Source organism: Phyllobates terribilis, unplaced genomic scaffold (assembly GCF_046119375.1).
Source record: "Phyllobates terribilis strain yellow unplaced genomic scaffold, ASM4611937v1 Scaffold_4__5_contigs__length_816908805, whole genome shotgun sequence".
Lineage (NCBI taxonomy): Eukaryota > Metazoa > Chordata > Amphibia > Anura > Dendrobatidae > Phyllobates > Phyllobates terribilis.
The window spans coordinates 772,631,402-772,651,686 of record NW_027362764.1 but is presented as its reverse complement, the minus strand read 5'-3'; the positions used below and the strand labels follow the sequence as shown (position 1 = coordinate 772,651,686).

General features: G+C 42.0%; 1 protein-coding gene across 2 annotated transcripts in view; it reads left to right on the top strand.

The window, feature by feature from the left end:
• The window catches only part of COL22A1 (collagen type XXII alpha 1 chain), a 519,049-nt gene that overhangs the window by 332,080 nt on the left and 166,684 nt on the right, over positions 1 to 20,285 (top strand). For both annotated transcript variants that reach the window (XM_073679923.1, XM_073679924.1), the window contains 4 exons: positions 328 to 390; positions 6,628 to 6,681; positions 7,048 to 7,089; positions 10,476 to 10,508. In XM_073679923.1, coding sequence (XP_073536024.1) covers positions 328 to 390; positions 6,628 to 6,681; positions 7,048 to 7,089; positions 10,476 to 10,508 — 192 coding nt within the window. The remainder of the gene's footprint in view (positions 1 to 327; positions 391 to 6,627; positions 6,682 to 7,047; positions 7,090 to 10,475; positions 10,509 to 20,285) is intronic.

Sequence of the window (20,285 nt, the reverse complement as noted above, 5' to 3'; positions counted from 1 at the left end):
TTTTAATGGGGCAAAAGGCGGATGATTTCAACTTTTGTATATATATATATATATATATATATATATATATATATATATATATATATATATATATTTTTTTTTAAAAACTTTTTTTAAAAAAAAAAAACAAACTTTTAACTGGCTTTAATAATCCCCTTAGGAGACTAGAAGCTGCGATCATCCGATTGCTTGTGCCCAATATTAGGGGGAAAATTCCTCCCCGGCTCCACATACGGCAATCAGACGAGTTCCCTGGATCAATGTCCCATCTCCAAATTGTTTATAATAGTTATTATATATATGACGTTGATCAATATTATTTCTTAGGGTGAAGCCGGTTCCTCAGGATTGTCAGGAGCGGATGGAAAGAAGGGAGACAAAGGTGACCAGGTAACGCCCAAAGGGAAGGAATGTCCTTTATTCTAGACCCATTATTATTATTATTATTATTTACAATAGTACTATTTGTATTAGTAGTAGTACTACTATTTATTAGCGGTAGAAAGAGCTGTAGTACTTTTATTATTGCTATTATTATTGCCAATAATAATATTACATTTTTATATTGATTTATTTATATTAATTTATTATTATATTATTATATATCTTTATAGTAGTAGTTTTATTATCATTATTAGTAGGAGGAGCTGTGCTAGTTATTTATTTTTTTTTATTTTAGTAGCGTAAAAAGTACTGAAGTTGGGTTTATATTTTCTAGCTGTATTATTGCTTTACATTTTCTATTAATATTATTCTTTTTCCTGCTAAGGTTGAGGCTTTTGTATTATTGGTAGTAGTAATAGGAGGAGCTGTATTACTATTATTATTATTAGTAATTATTATTAGTATTTATATTTTTATAATATTTTTGTGCTATTGTGATACATTACTAATAGCAGCAGCAGTAATATTTGTTATAGTAGTAACCATTTTAGAGGAGGAAGGGCTGTAGTAATATTGTTATTTATTTTTGTTATAATTACAATTAACATTATTATTATTTTTACTATAAGGGTATACTATAAGAGCAATGTATCTGTGAATCCAGCTCTGGGTGAGCTAAACACTTACTAGAAAGTAACAGAAAGGAGAAAGTTATGCATGAGTGTTTAGTAGAGTAGCTGTGAATCCGGCTCTTGGTTAGATAAATGCTTAGCAGAAAGCAACAGCATCAAGGACACTATACAGTAGTACTGAGAATTTGCATCAGACTTGTCTGCACTAAAAATGCTCACTGTAAAAAAATACACCTTTTTTATTATTATATTATTATGTATTTTTATAATAGTAATAGAAGTAGTTTTATTATCATTATTAGTAGGAGAACATTATGCATAAGTATTTAGTAGTGTAGCTGTGAATCCAGCTCTGGGTGAGAAACGCTAGAAAGTAGCAGCAAGGAGACCATTATACATGCGTACTTAGTAGTATAGCTGTGATTCCAGCTCTGGGTGAGATAAACACTTACTAGAAAGTAGCAGCAAGAGCATTATACATGATTATTATTGTAGCTGTGAATCCCACTCTGGGTGAGATGAACACTTACTAGAAAGTAGCAGCAAGGAGAATATTATGCATGAATATTTATTAGTGTAGCTGTGAATCCCACTCTGCGTGAGCTAAAAACTTACTAGAAAGTAGCAGAAAGGAGAACATCTATATATATAATCGTCTTATCCCGTCTGTCTGTCTGTCTGTGTGTCTGTCTGTCCAGGAAATCCAGCGTCGCTCATTGGTCCGGCAGCGGCCAATCAGCGCCGGGGGATTTCTAAAAAAAGATGGCGGCCGTTAGCGGCTCATCTGCGGGACGGAGCTGAGCGGCGATGCAGCCGGGAGATGACCGGCGCGAGGCGCTCATCTCCCGGCCGGCAACAGCAGAAGGAACCCGACCGCCGGACCCATCTGCGGGACTGAGATGCAGCCGGGAGATGAGCGGCGCGAGGCGCTCATCTCCCGGCCGGTAGCAGCGGAAGGACCGCCGGCGCCGCTGACCTCCATGCGGAAGGGAGGACCGGGGACCAGCGCTGCGGGTCGGGATACTTCTCCTGCGAGCGCCCGCGATGTCCCGGGTTCTCGCAGCGTAAGTAGCCGCACTGGCAGCGCTCTCCCCAGTCCTCACCAAGACGATTCGATGATTGGTCGCGGTCTTCGGACCCGACCAATCACTGATCTTAGCGCAAAGCTTAAACACCGCTGTGCTGATTGGTCGCCGACGCTGCCCGCGACCAATCACCGATTTGGGCGCCAAATTTAAATATCGGCCGCGACCAATCACCACAGCGGTGTTTAAATGTGGAGCCAAGATCGGTGATTGGTCGCGGCCGATATTTAAATTTGGCGCCCAAATCGGTGATTGGTCGCGGCCGATATTTAAATTTGGCGCCCAAATCGGTGATTGGTCGCGGTCAGCGTCCGCGACCAATCAGCACAATAGTGTTTAACTTTGGCGCCAAGATCAGTCATTGGTCGCGGGCCAAGACAGCGACCAATCACCGATTTGTGCGGCAATTTTAAATAGCGTCCGCGACCAATTGGATGTCAGCGTCGCTGCCTGTGCGGATACTTCCGCTGCAAGAACCCGGGACATGAGCGGGCGCCCGCAGCAGAAGTATCCCGACCCGCAGCGCCGCTCCCCGATCCTCCCTTCACACCCTAGCCGCTGATGTCCCCACAGTATCCGCATGGTGTTACAAAGGTCCGGAAATTTGTGTTAAAAATCGCTGATTGGTCGCTGGCGCTGCCCGCGACCAATCACCTATTTGGGCGCCAAATTTAAATATCGGCCGCGAACAATCAGTACAGCGGTGTTTAAATGTGGAGCCAAGATCGGTGATTGGTCGCGGCCGATATTTAAACTTGGCGCCCAAATCGGTGATTGGTCGCGGGCAGCGCCAGCGACCAATCAGCGATTTTTAACACAAATGTCCGGAGCTTTGTAACACCATGCGGATACTGTGGGGAGATCAGCGGCTAGGGTGTGAAGGGAGGACCGGGGAGCGGCGCTGCAGGTCGGGATACTTCTGCTGCGAGCGCCCGCTCATGTCCCGGGTGCTCGGAGCGGAAGTATCCGCACAAGCAGCGCCGCTGACATCCATGCGGCTAGGGCGTGAAGGGAGGACCGGGGAGCGGCGCTGACATCCAATTGGTCGCGGACGCTATTTAAAAGTGCCACACAAATCGGTGATTGGTCGCGGTCTTGGCCCACGACCAATCACGGATCTTGCCACAAAAGTTAAACACTACGGTGCTGATTGGTCGCGGACGCTGCCCGCGACCAATCACCGATTTGGGCGCCACATTCAAATAGCGGCCTCGACCAATTGGATGTCAGCGCCGCTCCCCGGTCCTCCCTTCACGCCCTAGCCGCATGGATGTCAGCGCAGCTGCCTGTGCGGATACTTCCGCTCCGAGAACCCGGGACATGAGCGAGCGCTCGCAGCAGAAGTATCCCGACCCACAGCGCTGCTCCTCGGTCCTCCCTTCACACCCTAGCCGCTGATGTCCCCACAGTATCCGCATGGTGTTACAAAGGTCCTGACATTTGTGTTAAAAATCGCTGATTGGTCGCTGGCGCTGCCCGCGACCAATCACCGATTTGGGCGCCAAATTTAAATATCGGCCGCGACCAATCACCGATCTTGGCTCCACATTTAAACACCGCTGTACTGATTGGTCGCGGATGCTATTTAAATGTGCCGCCAAAATCGGTGATTGTTCGGCCACAGCGTCGGCGACCAATCAGCACAGCGGTGTTTGAATTTGCCGCCAAGATCGGTGATTGGTCGCGCCCAGCGTCGGCGACCAATCAGCACAGCGGTGTTTAAATGTGGAGCCAAGATCGGTGATTGGTCGCGGCCGATATTTAAATTTGGCGCCCAAATCGGTGATTGGTCGCGAGCAGCGCCAGCTACCAATCAGCGATTTTTAACACAAATGTCCGGACCTTTGTAACACCATGCGGATACTGTGGGGACATCAGCGGCTAGGGTGTGAAGGGAGGACCGGGGAGCGGCGCTGCGGGTCGGGATACTTCTGCTCCGAGCGCCCGCTCATGTCCCGGGTTCTCGCAGCGGAAGTATCCGCACAGGCAGCGGCGCTCCCCGGTCCTCACTAATACGATTCCGCTCCCCGCTCCTCACCAATACGATTTGCTGATTGGTCGCGCTCTCCACACCCGACCAATCAGTGATCTTGGCGCTAAAGTTAAACACCGCTCTGCTGATTGGTCGCGGCCGCTGCCCGCAACCAATCACCGATTTGGGCGCCACATTTAAATAGCGGCCGCGACCAATCACCGATCTTGCCGCCACATTTAAAAACTGCTGTGCTGATTGGACGCGGACGCCGGACGCGTCCAATCAGCGATATTGGCGCCAAATTTAAACAACGCTCTGCTGATTGGTTGCGGACTCCAGCCGCGACCAATCAACGAGATTGGCGCCAAATTTAAGCAACGCTCTGCTGATTGATCGCGGTCGCTGGCAGAGATCAATCAGCAGTATTGGCACAAAATTTAAACACCGCTCTGCTGATTGGTCGCGGCTGTCGGCCGTGACCAGTCAGCAGTATTGGCGCCAAATGTAAACCCCGCTCTGCTGATTGGTCGCGGTCGCCGGCTGCGACCCATCAGCATTATTGGTGCCAAATTTAAACCCTGGTCTGCTGATTGGTCGCGGCCGCCAGCCGCGAACAATCAGCGAGATTGGCACCAAATTTAAACACCGCTCTGCTGTTTAGTCGCGGTTGTCGGCCGTGACCAATCAGCAGTATTGGCGCCAAATGTAAACCTCACTCTGCTGATTGGTCGCAACCACCGGCCGCGACCAATCTGCGCTTTTTGTGCCAAATTTAAACACCGCTCTGCTGATTGGTCGCGGTCGCGACTAATCAGCGATTTTGGTGCCAAATTTAAACACCGCACTGCTGATTGGTCGCGGCCGCCATCCGCGACCAATCAGCGAGATTGGCGCCAAATTTAAACAACGCTCTGCTGATTGGTCGCGGTCGCCGGCCTCGACCAATCAGCGATTTTGGCGCCAAATTTAAACAACGCTCTGCTGTTTGGTCGCGGCTGGCGACCAATCAGCAATTTTGGCGCCAAATTTAAACCCCGCTCTACATCGCTCTGCTGATTGGTCGCGGTCGGCGGCCGCGACCAGTCAGCAGTATTGGCGCCAAATTTAAACACCGCTCTGCTGATTGGTCGCGACTAATTAGCGGTTTTGGTGCCAAATTTAAACATGCTCTCCAGTCCTCACTAACACGGTTCGCTGATTGGTCGCGGCCGCCGCCCGCGACCAATCATCGATATTGCCGCCAAATTTAAACACCGCTTTGCTGATTGGTCGCGGTTGCCGAACGCGACCAATCAGCGATTTTGGCCCCAAATTTAAACACAGCTCTGCTGATTGCACCCGGTCGGCCGCATACCTATTCTAGAATACCCGATGCATTAGAATCGGGCCACCATCTAGTTATGCATAAGTATTTACTTTTTTAGCTGTGAATCCAGCTCTGAGTGAGATAAACACTTGCTAGAAAGTAGCAGCAAGGAGAACATTATGCATGATTATTTATTAGTGTTGCTGTGAATCCAGCTCTGGGTGAGATAAACACTTACTAGAAAGTAGCAGAAAGGAAAACATTATGCATGGTTAATTATTAGTGTAGCTGTGAATCCAGATTTTGGTGAGATAAACACTTACTAGAAAGTAGCAGAAAGTAGAACATTATGCATGAGTGTTTAGTAGTGTAGCTGTGAATCCCACTGTGGGTGAGATAAACACTTGCTAGAAAGTAGCAAGAAGGAGAATATTATGCATAAATATTTAGTAGTGTAGCTGTGAATTCAGCTCTGGGTCAGAAACACTTACTAGAAAGTAGCAGCAAGGAGACCATTATGCATGATTATTTAGTAGTGTAGCTGTGAATCCCACTCTGGGTAATGTAAACACTAGCAGGAAGGAAAACATTATGCATGGTTATTTATTAGTGTAGCTGTGAATGATGATTTTTGGTGAGATAAACACTTACCAGAAAGTAGCAGAAAGTAGAACATTATGCATGAGTGTTTAGTAGTGTAGCTGTGAATCCAGCTCTGGGTGAGATAAATACTTAGGAGAAAGCAACAGCATGGAGGACACTATACAGCAGTACTGAGAATTTGCATCAGATTTGTCTGCACTAAAAAACACTCGCAGTAAAAATTCTGCACGTTTTTTGACACATTTGTACGGGCATTTCGGATGCATTTTTACTTGCATTTTTTGCGTTCGTCTCTGAGCGCTTCTACTATTCTGGACATGAACTGTGATAAAAACGGGATCCGTTAATAATGGAAATAATGGATGACATGGCGCATCTGTTTGCTGCAGACTTCATTGTTATAAATACGGATCCTTTTTTTTTCGGACGGACAAAAGTTGCGCAGACAACAGACCCAGCTAAAAAAAATAGATCGCGGGAAAGAAGGCAAAACTGAAGACAAGATGCTTCTGCTCCCATTAAAATGAATGGATCCTGTACTGGAATGTTTTATTTATCATTTTAAGATCCCAACAACTGAGATAACAACTGGATGTGTGAACAGATACTTACATCTAATGCATTTCCATTTTACTTTTAAAGGGCCAGAGCGGCATTCCCGGGCCGTTAGGACCTAAGGGAGATAAAGGAGATAAGGTATTTACATAGGACTGCAGAGGTCGGTGTCACGTCGCTTTTATAATAATCTGATTGGTTTTCCCTTTTTCCCCTCCTTATTCACTATTAATCGATTCCTCCCTCTCCTTCGTCGTCGTACGCGATTAGCAATAAGTTCTGTTCTGTCTGATCCTGGGGAACATTGTGATTCCAGACTGTTGGATTTTCTTGACTATCAGTCAAGTCCAATAATCCAAAAAAAATTCAAAATCTTGATAGTTTGGCACCTGGTGGTTCAATTTCACGGAGTTATTGTTGATCTGTTATCTCATAATTAAAGGAAAAATAACATTACAAAATAAAAACGGCTTTTTATTAACTGACCTGTTGTGCATTGCTCCTTAGGGATCGGTTGGTCCTCCTGGTGTACCGGGGACGGCCGGGACAGTAAGTAAGAAATAAACCTCCTGTATATCGGTATAATACATCAATATAATGTATGTTGCGGCACAGTGAGGTTTGCATTGCACCTTGTCATCATTTTCCTTTCTTTACCTTTAAGAAAACCCATCAGTATGACAGATCTGCAAAAGGTGTCAGTCCACTCCTCTGATAGTACCCACTAACACAACGCTATTACACCCGCACTAGCTTTAATTATCAGTCGTCTCTGAGCTAGTAGGTAGAGACTGGCTGTTATGATGTCTCCCATACACAGCACACACAGACAGGAGATCTTGCTCACCTGACTCTCTGTAACACATATTCTGCACTAAAAGCAACATAGGGGTCATTACCGTGCAGTACTGAGCAGTGTAGCTGTGAATCCAGCTCTGGGGTAAGATAATCCATTGCTAGAAAGCAGCTGCATAGAGGACAATATACAGCAGTGTAGCTGTGAATCCAGCTCTGGGGTGAGATAAACACATATTAGAATGTAGCAGCATTGAGGTCTTTTTACAGCAGTGCTGGGCTGTAAAGATGTGAATCCAGCTCTGGGATAAGTTAAACACTTACTGGAAAGCAGCTACATGCAGGACATTATACAGCAGTGTAGCTGTGAATCCAGCTTTAGGATGAGATAAACGCTTATTAGAAAGCGGAGCATAGATGTCATTATACAGCAATACTGGGCAGAGTAGATATGAACCTAGCTCTGAGATTAGATAAACGCTCACTATAAAGCAGCTTCATAGAGAACATTATACAACAGTGAAGCTGTGAATTCAGCTCTGGGGTAAAATAAAAGCTTAGTCAAAAGCAGCAGCATGGAGGTTGTTATACAGCAGTACTGAGCAGTGCGGATGTGAATCCAGCTCTGTGATGAGATGAACGCTTAGGTCGTGTTCGCACATTGGGTTTTTCAGCGTTTTTTTCTACAGCAAAACCTGATCTCTTGCCAGGAGGTTTGTTCAAGATTTTTCTTGCTTTTTTGCTTGTTTTTTGGTGCATTTTTGGTGCGTTTTTTTTTCACTGTCCTTTTGTCTCTTTATGCATGTACATAAAGTTCACTGAAAAAAATATTTCATTCTTGTTTTGGCCCAAAAAACACTGAAAAACATGACACCTGCGTTTTTAGTGCATTTTTTCAGAGTTTTTTTCCTTGCCCATTACTTCCAATGGGTGAAAAAACGCTGAAAGAACTGGCATGCTCTATTCTGCAAAAAAACATGCAAAGCACAAAATCCTGATCAAATAAAAACCAAGGTGTGTGCATGAAATTTCTGGAATTTCATAGACTTTGCTGGTACGCTAAAGCGCAGCTTCTTAGAGAACATTATACAACAGTGAAGCTATGACTTCAGCTCTGGGGTAAGATAAACACTTAGTAAAAAGCAGCATGGAGGTTATTATACCGCAGTACTGGGCAGTGTTGATGTGAATCCAGCTCTGGGATGAGATGAACGCTTACTATAAAGCATCTTCATGAAAAACATCATACAACAGTGAAGCTGTGAATTTAGATCTGGGGTAAGATAAACGCTTAGTAAAAAGCAGCAGCATGGAGGTTATTATACAGCAGTATTGGGCAGTGTAAATGTGAATCCAGCTCAGGGATGAGATAAACGCTTACTAAAAAAGCAGCTTCATGAAAAACATTATACAACAGTGAAGCTGTGAATTCAGCTCTGGGGTAAGATAAACGCTTACTAAAAAGCAGCAGAATGGAGGTTATTATACAGCACTACTGGGCAGTGTAAATGTGAATCCAGCTCTGGGATGAGATGAACGCTTACTATAAAGCAGCTTCATGAAAAACATTATACAACAGTGAAACTATGAATTTAGATCTGGGATAAGATAAACGCTTAGTAAAAAGCAGCAGTATGGTGGTTATTATACCGCACTACTGGGCAGTGAAGATGTGAATCCAGCTGTGGCATGAGATAAATGCTTACTATAAAGCAGCTTCATGTAGAACATTATACAACAGTAAAGCTGTGAATTCAGCTCAGGGGTAAGATAAACGCTTACTAAAAAGCAGCAGAATGGAGGTTATTATACAGCACTACTGGGCAGTGTAAATGTGAATCTAGCTCTGGGATGAGATGAACGCTTACTATAAAGCAGCTTCATGGAGAACATTATACAACAGTGAAGCTGTGAATTCAGCTCTGGGGTAAGATAAACGCTTACTAAAAAGTAGCAGAATGGAGGTTATTATACAGCACTACTGGGCAGTGTAGATGTGAATCTAGCTCTGGGATGAGATAAACGCTTACTATAAAGCAGCTTCATGGAGAACATTATACAACAGTGAAACTGTGACTTCAGCTCTGGGGTAAGATAAATGCTTAGTAAAAAGTAGCAGAATGGAGGTTATTATACAGCACTACTGGGCAGTGTAGATGTGAATCCAGCTCTGGGATGAGATGAACGCTTACTATAAAGCAGCTTCATGGAGAACATTATACAACAGTGAAGCTGTGAATTCAGCTCTGGGGTAAGATAAATGCTTAGTAAAAAGTAGCAGAATGGAGGTTATTATACAGCACTACTGGGCAGTGTAGATGTGAATCCAGCTCTGGGATGAGATGAACGCTTACTATAAAGCAGCTTCATGGAGAACATTATACAACAGTGAAGCTGTGACTTCAGCTCTGGGGTAAGATAAATGCTTAGTAAAAAGCAGCAGAATGGAGGTTATTATACAGCAGTACTGAGCAGTGTAGATGTGAATCCAGCTGTGACATGAGATGAACGCTTACTATAAAGCAGCTTCATGGAGAACATTATACAACAGTGAAACTGTGACTTCAGCTCAGGGGTAAGATAAACGCTTAGTAAAAAGCAGCAGAATGGAGGTTGTTATACAGCAGTACTGGGCAGTGTAGATGTGAATCCAGCTGTGGGTGAGATATACACTTATTAGAAAGCAACAGCATGGAGGACTTCATACAGCAGAACTGAGCAATGTAGCCGTGAATCCAGCACTAGCATGAGATAAGCAGAAATATTTTTTAAATGACAGAGATCATCTAAGAGATAATGTATAAACAGTATACTGTTAGTTCCAGAGCTCCCCCTAGTGGTGACTGAAAGAAGTCATCATGGTATCATTTAGTGCTGTGTTTCCAAATTGGCAAAATAAAACACAAAGATCCATATATATTGATCAGATATCGGAATATCCGCAAATCAGCAGCGAGCGCATTCTGCAAAACTGCATCTCCGCTGCCATCATTCACCACAATGTAGGAGACAAGATGACACAGGGTCCACCAGATCTGCTGCATACATGTGACCCCATCAAAGACCCCATATTATTAACCCCATGTTTCCTAGATCTACAGTAACTATTGCTAGAAGCTAATATATCTGTTTCCTTCCAGACAGAGACTGTGGTCGGCGAGCCCGGAGTGCCCGTAAGTATCATCAATGCCAGCGCTAAACTACACCGATGTAGCAGAGCTCAGAGCGATCCTCGGCGGTTTCTTCCTGGTAACGCGGCAGGGTTAAGTGCGGTCCTATAAAGAGCGATCACAAGGCAAATAGGGCGAGTGACACCCTCAGCTCTGCTACATCTCTGCAGAGGAAATGGAGGGTTACTATATTTACCTGTGGCTGTGATAACCTGGGCAGCCGTTGTCGTAGCAACCAGTGCGTCACCTGAACAACGCCACCACCGCCACCTCCGGAGAAGGAGACGAGCCTAATTGTCTGTAATAATGAGGGGAAATAATCCGCTATTCAGAATAATGACAGAAATCAGTCAGCAGCCACCGAGGAGAGAAAACACAAGTGATGGAAATACAGTCATATGAAAAAGTTTGGGCACCCCTATTAATCTTAAGCTTAATGTTTTATAAAAATTGGTGTTTTTGCAACAGCTATTTCAGTTTGATATATGTAATAACTGTTGGACACAGTAATGTTTCTGCCTTGAAATGAGGTTTATTGTACTAACAGAAAATGTGCAATCTGCATTCAAACAAAATTTGACAGGTGCATAAGTATGGGCACCTCACCAGAAAAGTGACATTAATATTTAGTAGATCCTCCTTTTGCAAAAATAACAGCCTCTAGTCGCTTCCTGTAGCTTTTAATGAGTTCCTGGATCCTGGATGAAGGTATTTTTGACCATTCCTCTTTACGAAACAATTCCAGTTCTGTTAAGTTTGATGGTCGCTGAGCATGGACAGCCCTCTTCAAATGATCCCACAGATGTTCAATGATATTCAGGTCTGGGGACTGGGATGGCCATTCCCGAACATTGTAATTGTTCCTCTGCATGAATGCCTGAGTAGATTTGAAGTGGTGTTTTGGATCATTGTCTTGCTGAAAGATCCATCCCCTGCGTAACTTCAACTTTATCACTGATTCTTGAACATTATTGCCAAGAATCTGCTGATACTGAGTGGAATCCATTCGTCCCTCAACTTTAACAAGATTCCCAGTGCCGGCATTGGCCACACAGCCCCAAAGCATGATGGAACCTCCACCAAATTTTACTGTGGGTAGCAAGTGTTTTTCTTGGAATGCTGTGTTTTTTTGCCGCCATGCATAACGCCTTTTTGTATGACCAAACAACTCAATCTTGGTTTCATCAGTCCACAGGACCTTCTTCCAAAATGAAATTGGCTTCTCCAAATGTGCTTTTGCATACCTCAGCCGACTCTGTTTGTGGCGTGCTTGCAGAAACGGCTTCTTTCGCATCACTCTCCCATACAGCTTCTCCTTGTGCAAAGTGCGTTGTATAGTTGACCGATGCACAGTGACACCATCTGCAGCAAGTTGATGCTGCAGCTCTCTGGAGGTGGTCTGAGGATTGTCCTTGACTGATCTCACCATTCTTCTTCTCTGCCTTTCTGATGTTTTTCTTGGCCTGCCACTTCTAGCCTTAGCAAGAACTGTCCCTGTGTTCTTCCATTTCCTTACTATGTTCCTCACAGTGGAAACTGACAGGTTAAATCGCTGAGACAGCTTTTTGTATCCTTCCCCTGAACAACTATGTTTAATAATCTTTGTTTACAGATCATTTGACAGTTGTTTTGAGGAGCCCATGATGCCACTCTTCAGAGGAGATTCAAACAGGAGAACAACTTGCAAGAGGCCACTTTAAGTAGCTTTTCTCATGATTGCATACACCTGGCTATGAAGTTCAAAGCTCAATGAGGTTACAAAACCAAAAAAAGCGCTTTAGTAAGTCAGTAAAAAGTAGGTAGGAGTATTTAAAACAAGAAAATGATAAGGGTGCCCATACTTATGCACCTGTCAAATTTTGTTTGAATGCAGATTGCACATTTTCTGTTAGTACAATAAACCTCATTTCAAGGCAGGAACATTACAGTGTCCAACAGTTATTACATATATCAAACTGAAATAGCTGTTGCAAAAACACCAATTTTTATAAAACATTAAGCTTAAGATTAATAGGGGTGCCCAAACTTTTTCATATGACTGTATGATAGAAAGAAAGATGATAGATAGATAGATAGATGATAGATAGATGATAGATAGATAGATAGATAATAGATAGATGATAGATAATAGATAGATAATAGATATATAGATAGATAATAGATAGATAATAGATAGATAATAGATAGATAATAGATAGATAGAAAATAGATAATGGATAATAGATAGATAGATAGATAGATAGATAGATAATAGATAGATGATAGATAATAGATAAATAATAGATAGATAATAGATAGATAATAGATAGATAATAGATAGATAGAAAATAGATAATGGATAATAGATAGATAATAGATAGAAAGATAATAGATAGATGATGGATAATAGATAGATAGATAGATAGATAGATAGATAGATAATAGATAGCTAGATAGATAATAGATAGATAATGGATAGATAATAGATAGATGATAGATAATAGATAGATAAATAGATAATGGATAGATAATAGATAGATAATAGATAGATAGACAGATAGATAATAGATAGATAATAGATAGATAGATAGATAATATATAGATGATAGATAGATAATAGATAGATAATAGATAGATGATAGATAGATGATGGATAGATGATAGATAATAGATAGATAATAGATGATAGATAGATAATATATAGATAGATAATAGATAGAAAGATAGATAGATAGATAGATAATAGATAGATAGATAGATAATAGATAGAAAGATAGATAGATAGATAATAGATAGATAGATAGATGATAGATGATAGATAGATAGATGATAGATAAGAGATAGATGATAGATAGATAATAGATAGATGATAGATAAATAATAGATAGATGATAGATAGATGATAGATAATAGATAGATAGATAATAGATAGATGATAGATAGATAATAGATAGATGATAGATAATAGATAGATGATAGATAGATAATAGATAGATAATGGATAGATAATATATAATAGATAGATGATAGATAGATAATAGATAGATAATAGATAGATAATAGATGATAGATAATAGATAGATAATAGATAGATGATAGATAATAGATGATAGATAGATAATAGATAAATAATAGATAATAGATAGATAGATAATAGATAGATAATGGATAATAGATAATAGATAGATAATAGATAGATAATTGATAGATGATAGATAATAGATAGATAGATAAATAGATAGATAATAGATAGATAATAGATAGACAATAGATAATGGATAATAGATAGATAGATAGATAATAGATAGACAATAGATAATGGATAATAGATAGAAAGATAGATAGATAGATAATAGATAGATAGATAGATGATAGATAGATAGATAGATGATAGATAAGAGATAGATGATAGATAGATAGATAATAGATAGATGATAGATAAATAATAGATAGATGATAGATAGATGATAGATAATAGATAGATAGATAATAGATAGATGATAGATAGATAATAGATAGATGATAGATAATAGATAGATGATAGATAGATAATAGATAGATAATGGATAGATAATATATAATAGATAGATGATAGATAGATAATAGATAGATAATAGATAGATAATAGATGATAGATAATAGATAGATAATAGATAGATGATAGATAATAGATGATAGATAGATAATAGATAAATAATAGATAATAGATAGATAGATAATAGATAGATAATGGATAATAGATAATAGATAGATAATAGATAGATAATAGATAGATGATAGATAATAGATAGATAGATAAATAGATAGATAATAGATAGATAATAGATAGACAATAGATAATGGATAATAGATAGATAGATAGATAGATAGATAGATAATAGATAGACAATAGATAATGGATAATAGATAGATAGATAGATAGATAGATAGATACAGTGAAGGAAATAAGTATTTGATCCCTTGCTGTTTTTGTAAGTTTGCCCACTGACAAAGACATGAACAGTCTATAATTTTAAGGGTAGGTTAATTTTAACATTGAGAAATAGAATATCCCCCAAAAAATCAAGAAAATCACATTGTATAAATTAGATACATTTATCTGCATTTTGCAGTGAGAAATAAGTATTTGATCCCCTACAAACCATTATGAGCTCTGGCTCCTACAGACCAGTTAGACGCTCCTAATCAACTCGTTACCTGCATTAATGACAGTTATCTTACATAGTCACCTGTATAAAAGACTCCTGTCCACAGACTCAATTAATCAGTCAGACTCTAACCTCTACAACATGGGCAAGACCAAAGCGCTTTCTAAGGATGTCAGGGACAAGATCATAGACCTGCACAAAGCTGGAATGGGCTACAAAACCATAAGTAAGACGCTGGGTGAGAAGGAGATGTTAGAACCTTGCTGTTAGGTTTTTTTTCCTTTGCTGGTCACATGACCTTGTTGGCCTATTTAATCCTGCTCCGCCCTTCTGGCTTTGCTGGACTTCATTGTATATCTACTTTCTAGCTAGCCTGTGCTCTGTATCTAACTCTGTTAGTTTGCTTGGTCTACGGACCTCTAGGTTCTATCTATTTTGTTTGTTCGTCTTTCTGCTGCTATTTCTGTTAGGAGGTGTCCCATATTCCTCCCAGTCCTTAGTACTTGTAGGGATTCCCTCCCCAAATCTATAGGTCTCCGTACAGACTAGATTAGGACTTTAGCAGGTCTGATCGCAGGATCAGGTTCCCTGTTACATCGTAGGGATTCAGCTGAGTCTTATAGTAGGGACAGATCTCCTCTCTTTCCTTAGCTTTGGTAGCAGAACATAACAGTAAGTCCAGCCTGTAAATTCTCTAAGGCCTTTGTCAAGGAAATTGTCAGACTTCATGGCGTTCCTACTGACATTGTTTCTGATAGGGGTCCTCAGTTCGTGGCTCGTTTTTGGCGTGCCTTTTGTGACAGGTTGGGAATTCATTTGTCGTTTTCGTCCGGATATCATCCTGAATCTAATGGCCAGACAGAAAGGAAAAACCAGGATGTTGAGCAGTTCTTGCGTTGTTTTGTGGCAGACAATCAAGAGGGGTGGTCTGAGTTTCTGCCACTTGCCGAATTTGCTCTGAACAATCATACATCTTCTTCTGCTGGTTGTTCGCCTTTTTTTTGTTGTTCTGGGAGACATCCGTCGTTTGGGTCGTTCTCCAAGTTGGGATCTGCCGTGCCTGAGGAGGAGAATTTTTCCGGTGATTTGGAAAGAGTTTGGACGGATGTGCGTGGTAATCTTCAGGAGGCCAACAGAAAATCTAAAGACTACTTTGATAGGAAACGACAGGAGGTTTTGTTCGCTGTTGGTGACATGGTTTGGTTGTCCTCTAGGAATCTGCGGTTGAGGATTCCTTCTAAGAAATTGGGTCCCAAGTTTGTAGGGCCCTTTAAGGTGCTTCAGGTTGTCAACCAATCTGCTGTTAGGTTGGAGGTTCCTACCTCCTGGAGAATTAATCCGGTCTTTCATGTCTCTCTGTTAAAAAAAGCTGTTGTGTCGGATGGTGACGCCTCTGCCTCTGTTCCTCCGGTGGTGGAGGACGGGGAATATGAAATTTCTCGCATCCTTGACTCTAGACGGTATAGAGGTAGTTTGCAGTATCTTGTGGCCTGGAAAGGTTTCGGACCCGAGGATAACTCTTGGGTGAGGTCAGATGATGTTTCCGCGTCCAGACTTATCAGAGCGTTTCACAGGAGATTTCCTGATAAGCCTGGTCCTAGGGGATCCGGAGGATCCTCTTAGAAGGGGGGGTACTGTTAGAACCTTGCTGTTAGGTTTTTTTTCCTTTGCTGGTCACATGACCTTGTTGGCCTATTTAATCCTGCTCCGCCCTTCTGGCTTTGCTGGACTTCATTGTATATCTACTTTCTAGCTAGCCTGTGCTCTGTATCTAACTCTGTTAGTTTGCTTGGTCTACGGACCTCTAGGTTCTATCTATTTTGTTTGTTCGTCTGTCTGCTACTATTTCTGTTAGGAGGTGTCCCATATTCCTCCCAGTCCTTAGTACTTGTAGGGATTCCCTCCCCAAATCTATAGGTCTCCGTACAGACTAGATTAGGACTTTAGCAGGTCTGATCGCAGGATCAGGTTCCCTGTTACATCGTAGGGATTCAGCTGAGTCTTATAGTAGGGACAGATCTCCTCTCTTTCCTTAGCTTTGGTAGCAGAACATAACAGAAGACACCTGTTGGTGCAATAGTGAGAAAATGGAAGAAATACAAAATGACTGTCAATCGACATCGATCTGGGGCACCATACAAAATCTCACCTCGTGGGGTATCCTTGATCATGAGGAAGGTGAGAGATCAGCCTAAAACTAAACGGGGGGGGGGGACTTGTTAATGATCTCAAAGCAGCTGGGACCACAGTCACCAAGAAAACCATTGGTAACACATTACGCCTTAAAGGTTTAAAATCCTGCAGTGCCCGCAAGGTCCCCCTGCTCAAGAAGGCACATGTGCAGGCCCGTCTGAAGTTTGCCAATGAACATCTGGATGATTCTGTGAGTTATTGGGAGAAGGTGCTGTGGTCAGATGAGACAAAAATTGACATCTTTGGCATTAACTCAACTTGCCGTGTTTGGAGAAAGAAGAAGAAGGATGAGTACAACCCTAAGAACATCGTCCCAACTGTGAAGCATGGTGGGGGAAACATTATTCTTTGGGGGTGCTTTTCTGCAAAGGGGACATGACGACTGCACCGTACTGAAGGGAAGATGGATAGGGTCATGTATCGCGAGATTTTGGCCAACAACCTCCTTCCCTCAGTAAGAGCCTTGAAGATGGGTCGTGGCTGGGTCTTCCAGCATTACAATGACCCAAAATATACAGCCAAGGCAACAAAGGAGTGGCTCAAAAAGAAGCACAGTAAGGTCATGGAGTGGCCTAGCCAATCTCCAGACCTTAATCCCATAGAAAACTTATGAGGTGTGTCCAAAACTTTAAATGAGGTGTGTCCAAACTTTTGGTCTGTACTGTATATATATATATATATATATATATATATATATATATATATATACTTTTGGTCTGTACTGTATATATATATATATATATATATATATATATACAGTACAGACCAAAAGTTTGGACACACCTTCTCATTTAAAGATTTTTCTGTATTTTCATGACTATGAAAATTGTACATTCACACTGAAGGCATCAAAACTATGAATTATCACATGTGGAATTATATACTTAACAAAAAAGTGTGAAACAACTGAAAATATGTCTTATATTCTAGGTTCTTCAAAGTAGCCACCTTTTGCTTTGATGACTGCTTTGCACACTCTTGGCATTCTCTTGATGAGCTTCAAGAGGTAGTCACCGGAAATGGTCTTCCAACAATCTTGAAGGAGTTCCCAGAGATGCTTAGCACTTGTTGGCCCTTTTGCCTTCACTCTGCGGTCCAGCTCACCCCAAACCATCTCGATTGGGTTCAGGTCTGGTGACTGTGGAGGCCAGGTCATCTGGCGTAGCACCCCATCACTCTCCTTCTTGGTCAAATAGCCCTTACACAGCCTGGAGGTGTGTTTGGGGTCATTGTCCTGTTGAAAAATAACTGATGGTCCAACTAAACGCAAACCGGATGGAATAGCATGCCGCTGCAAGATGCTGTGGTAGCCATGCTGGTTCAGTATGACTTCAATTTAGAATAAATCCCCAACAGTGTCACCAGCAAAGCCCCCCCACACCATCACACCTCCCCCTCCATGCTTCACGGTGGGAACCAGGCATGTAGAGTCCATCCGTTCACCTTTTCTGCGTCGCACAAAGACACGGTGGTTGGAACCAAAGACCTCAAATTTGGACTCATCAGACCAAAGCACAGATTTCCACTGGTCTAATGTCCATTCCTTGTGTTCTTTAGCCCAAACAAGTCTCTTCTGCTTGTTGCCTGTCCTTAGCAGTGGTTTCCAGCAGCTATTTTATCATGAAGGCCTGCTGCACAAAGTCTCCTCTTAACAGTTGTAGAGATGTGTCTGCTGCTAGAACTCTGTGTGGCATTGACCTGGTCTCTAATCTGAGCTGCTGTTAACCTGCGATTTCTGAGGCTGGTGACTCGGATAAACTTATCCTCAGAAGCAGAGGTGACTCTTGGTCTTCCTTTCCTGGGGCGGTCCTCATGTTAGCCAGTTTGACGGGTTTTGCAACTGCACTTGGGGACACTTTCAAAGTTTGGCCAATTTTTCGCACTGACTGACCTTCATTTCTTAAAGTAATGATGGCCACTCGTTTTTCTTTACTTAGCTGCTTTTTTCTTGCCATAATACAAATTCTATCAGTCTATTCAGTAGGACTATCAGCTGTGTATCCACCTGACTTCTGCACAACACAACTGATGGTCCCAACCCCATTTATAAGGCAAGAAATCCCACTTATTAAACCTGAAAGGGCACACCTGTGAAGTGAAAACCATTTCCGATGACTACCTCTTGAAGCTTATCAAGAGAATGCCAAGAGTGTGCAAAGCAGTCATCAAAGCAAAAGGTGGCTACTTTGAAGAACCTAGAATATAAGACATATTTTCAGTTGTTTCACACTTTTTTGTTAAGTATATAACTCCACATGTGATAATTCATAGTTTTGATGCCTTCAGTGTGAATGTACAATTTTCATAGTCAAGAAAATACAGAAAAATCTTTAAATGAGAAGGTGTGTCCAAACTTTTGGTCTGTACTGTATGTATATATATATGTATATATATGTGTGTATATATATACACACATCTATAGATAGATAGATAGATAGATAGATGATAGATCGATAGATAGTGTGAAGATCTGAGGTTGTGGGTTGTAATAATCACTTAGGCAGGTTAATGATGCGACTATTTTTTATTCCTTGCATCCAAGGTTTTACAACTCCAGATAAATGGCCAAAATACAATTGTCTCAGTCCACAATATCCCCTCCCCGGGGCCGGTAGTCCCACTGCCCCTTACCAGGCGATATTCACTGGTTGGCCCACAGATTTCGTATCTCCAGCCAGTATAGTCTGTAGCCACAGTCCATGCTCCTCCAGACGACAGATAACACGACCAAAGCACATGTATCCAGCAGCAAGAGTCCTTAAGAAAATTCATCAATCCCATAACTGTAGGCCGTGTGTCCAGCCCAGCCGTCAACCTATCTCCAAACTCCATAGGCCATCCATCCATGGGCTCCAGGACCTCAGCAATCGATCCTAGTCCCTCCACCTTACTCCTCCAACTCTCACTAAAACACGCAGATTAATTGTCCTTCCTCTCCTGGGATCTGCAGAAGTGTTCACGCCCTCCCCGTTAAACATTTGTTTTTAGCTCAAAGAATAAAGAATATTCCAGAAGCCCATCAACTGGGACTGCATGTGAGACCCCCTGTGGTAATGGCTCCATGGGTCTACTATGCCCATCCATACAAGGGGACTAGTGGCTGGTAGAACAATGACTTGATTACTTTAATTGATTACCTATCTTGGGTCTGCCTTATGTATACATAAGATCCAGCCCGTACGTCTTCTTCTGCTTACTGTCACTAATTGGAAACATCGATTCCTGAGGATGATCTGACGAGCCAACAAATCTGTAATAAAACACAGCAAAAGGATTGATGTAACTGGTGCTCCGTGCTGGAAAAAGTCTGCATCCCTTAGAGCCATGGACTCTGCTCTACGTCCATTGGTCCAATAGTCTTTAGAACAAGGCCAGCTCCTCAGAGATAGATAGATAAATCCATTATCTATCTATCTAGAGTGGCCATATGACAAGGACAGCTGGAGTGCCAGATGACAGT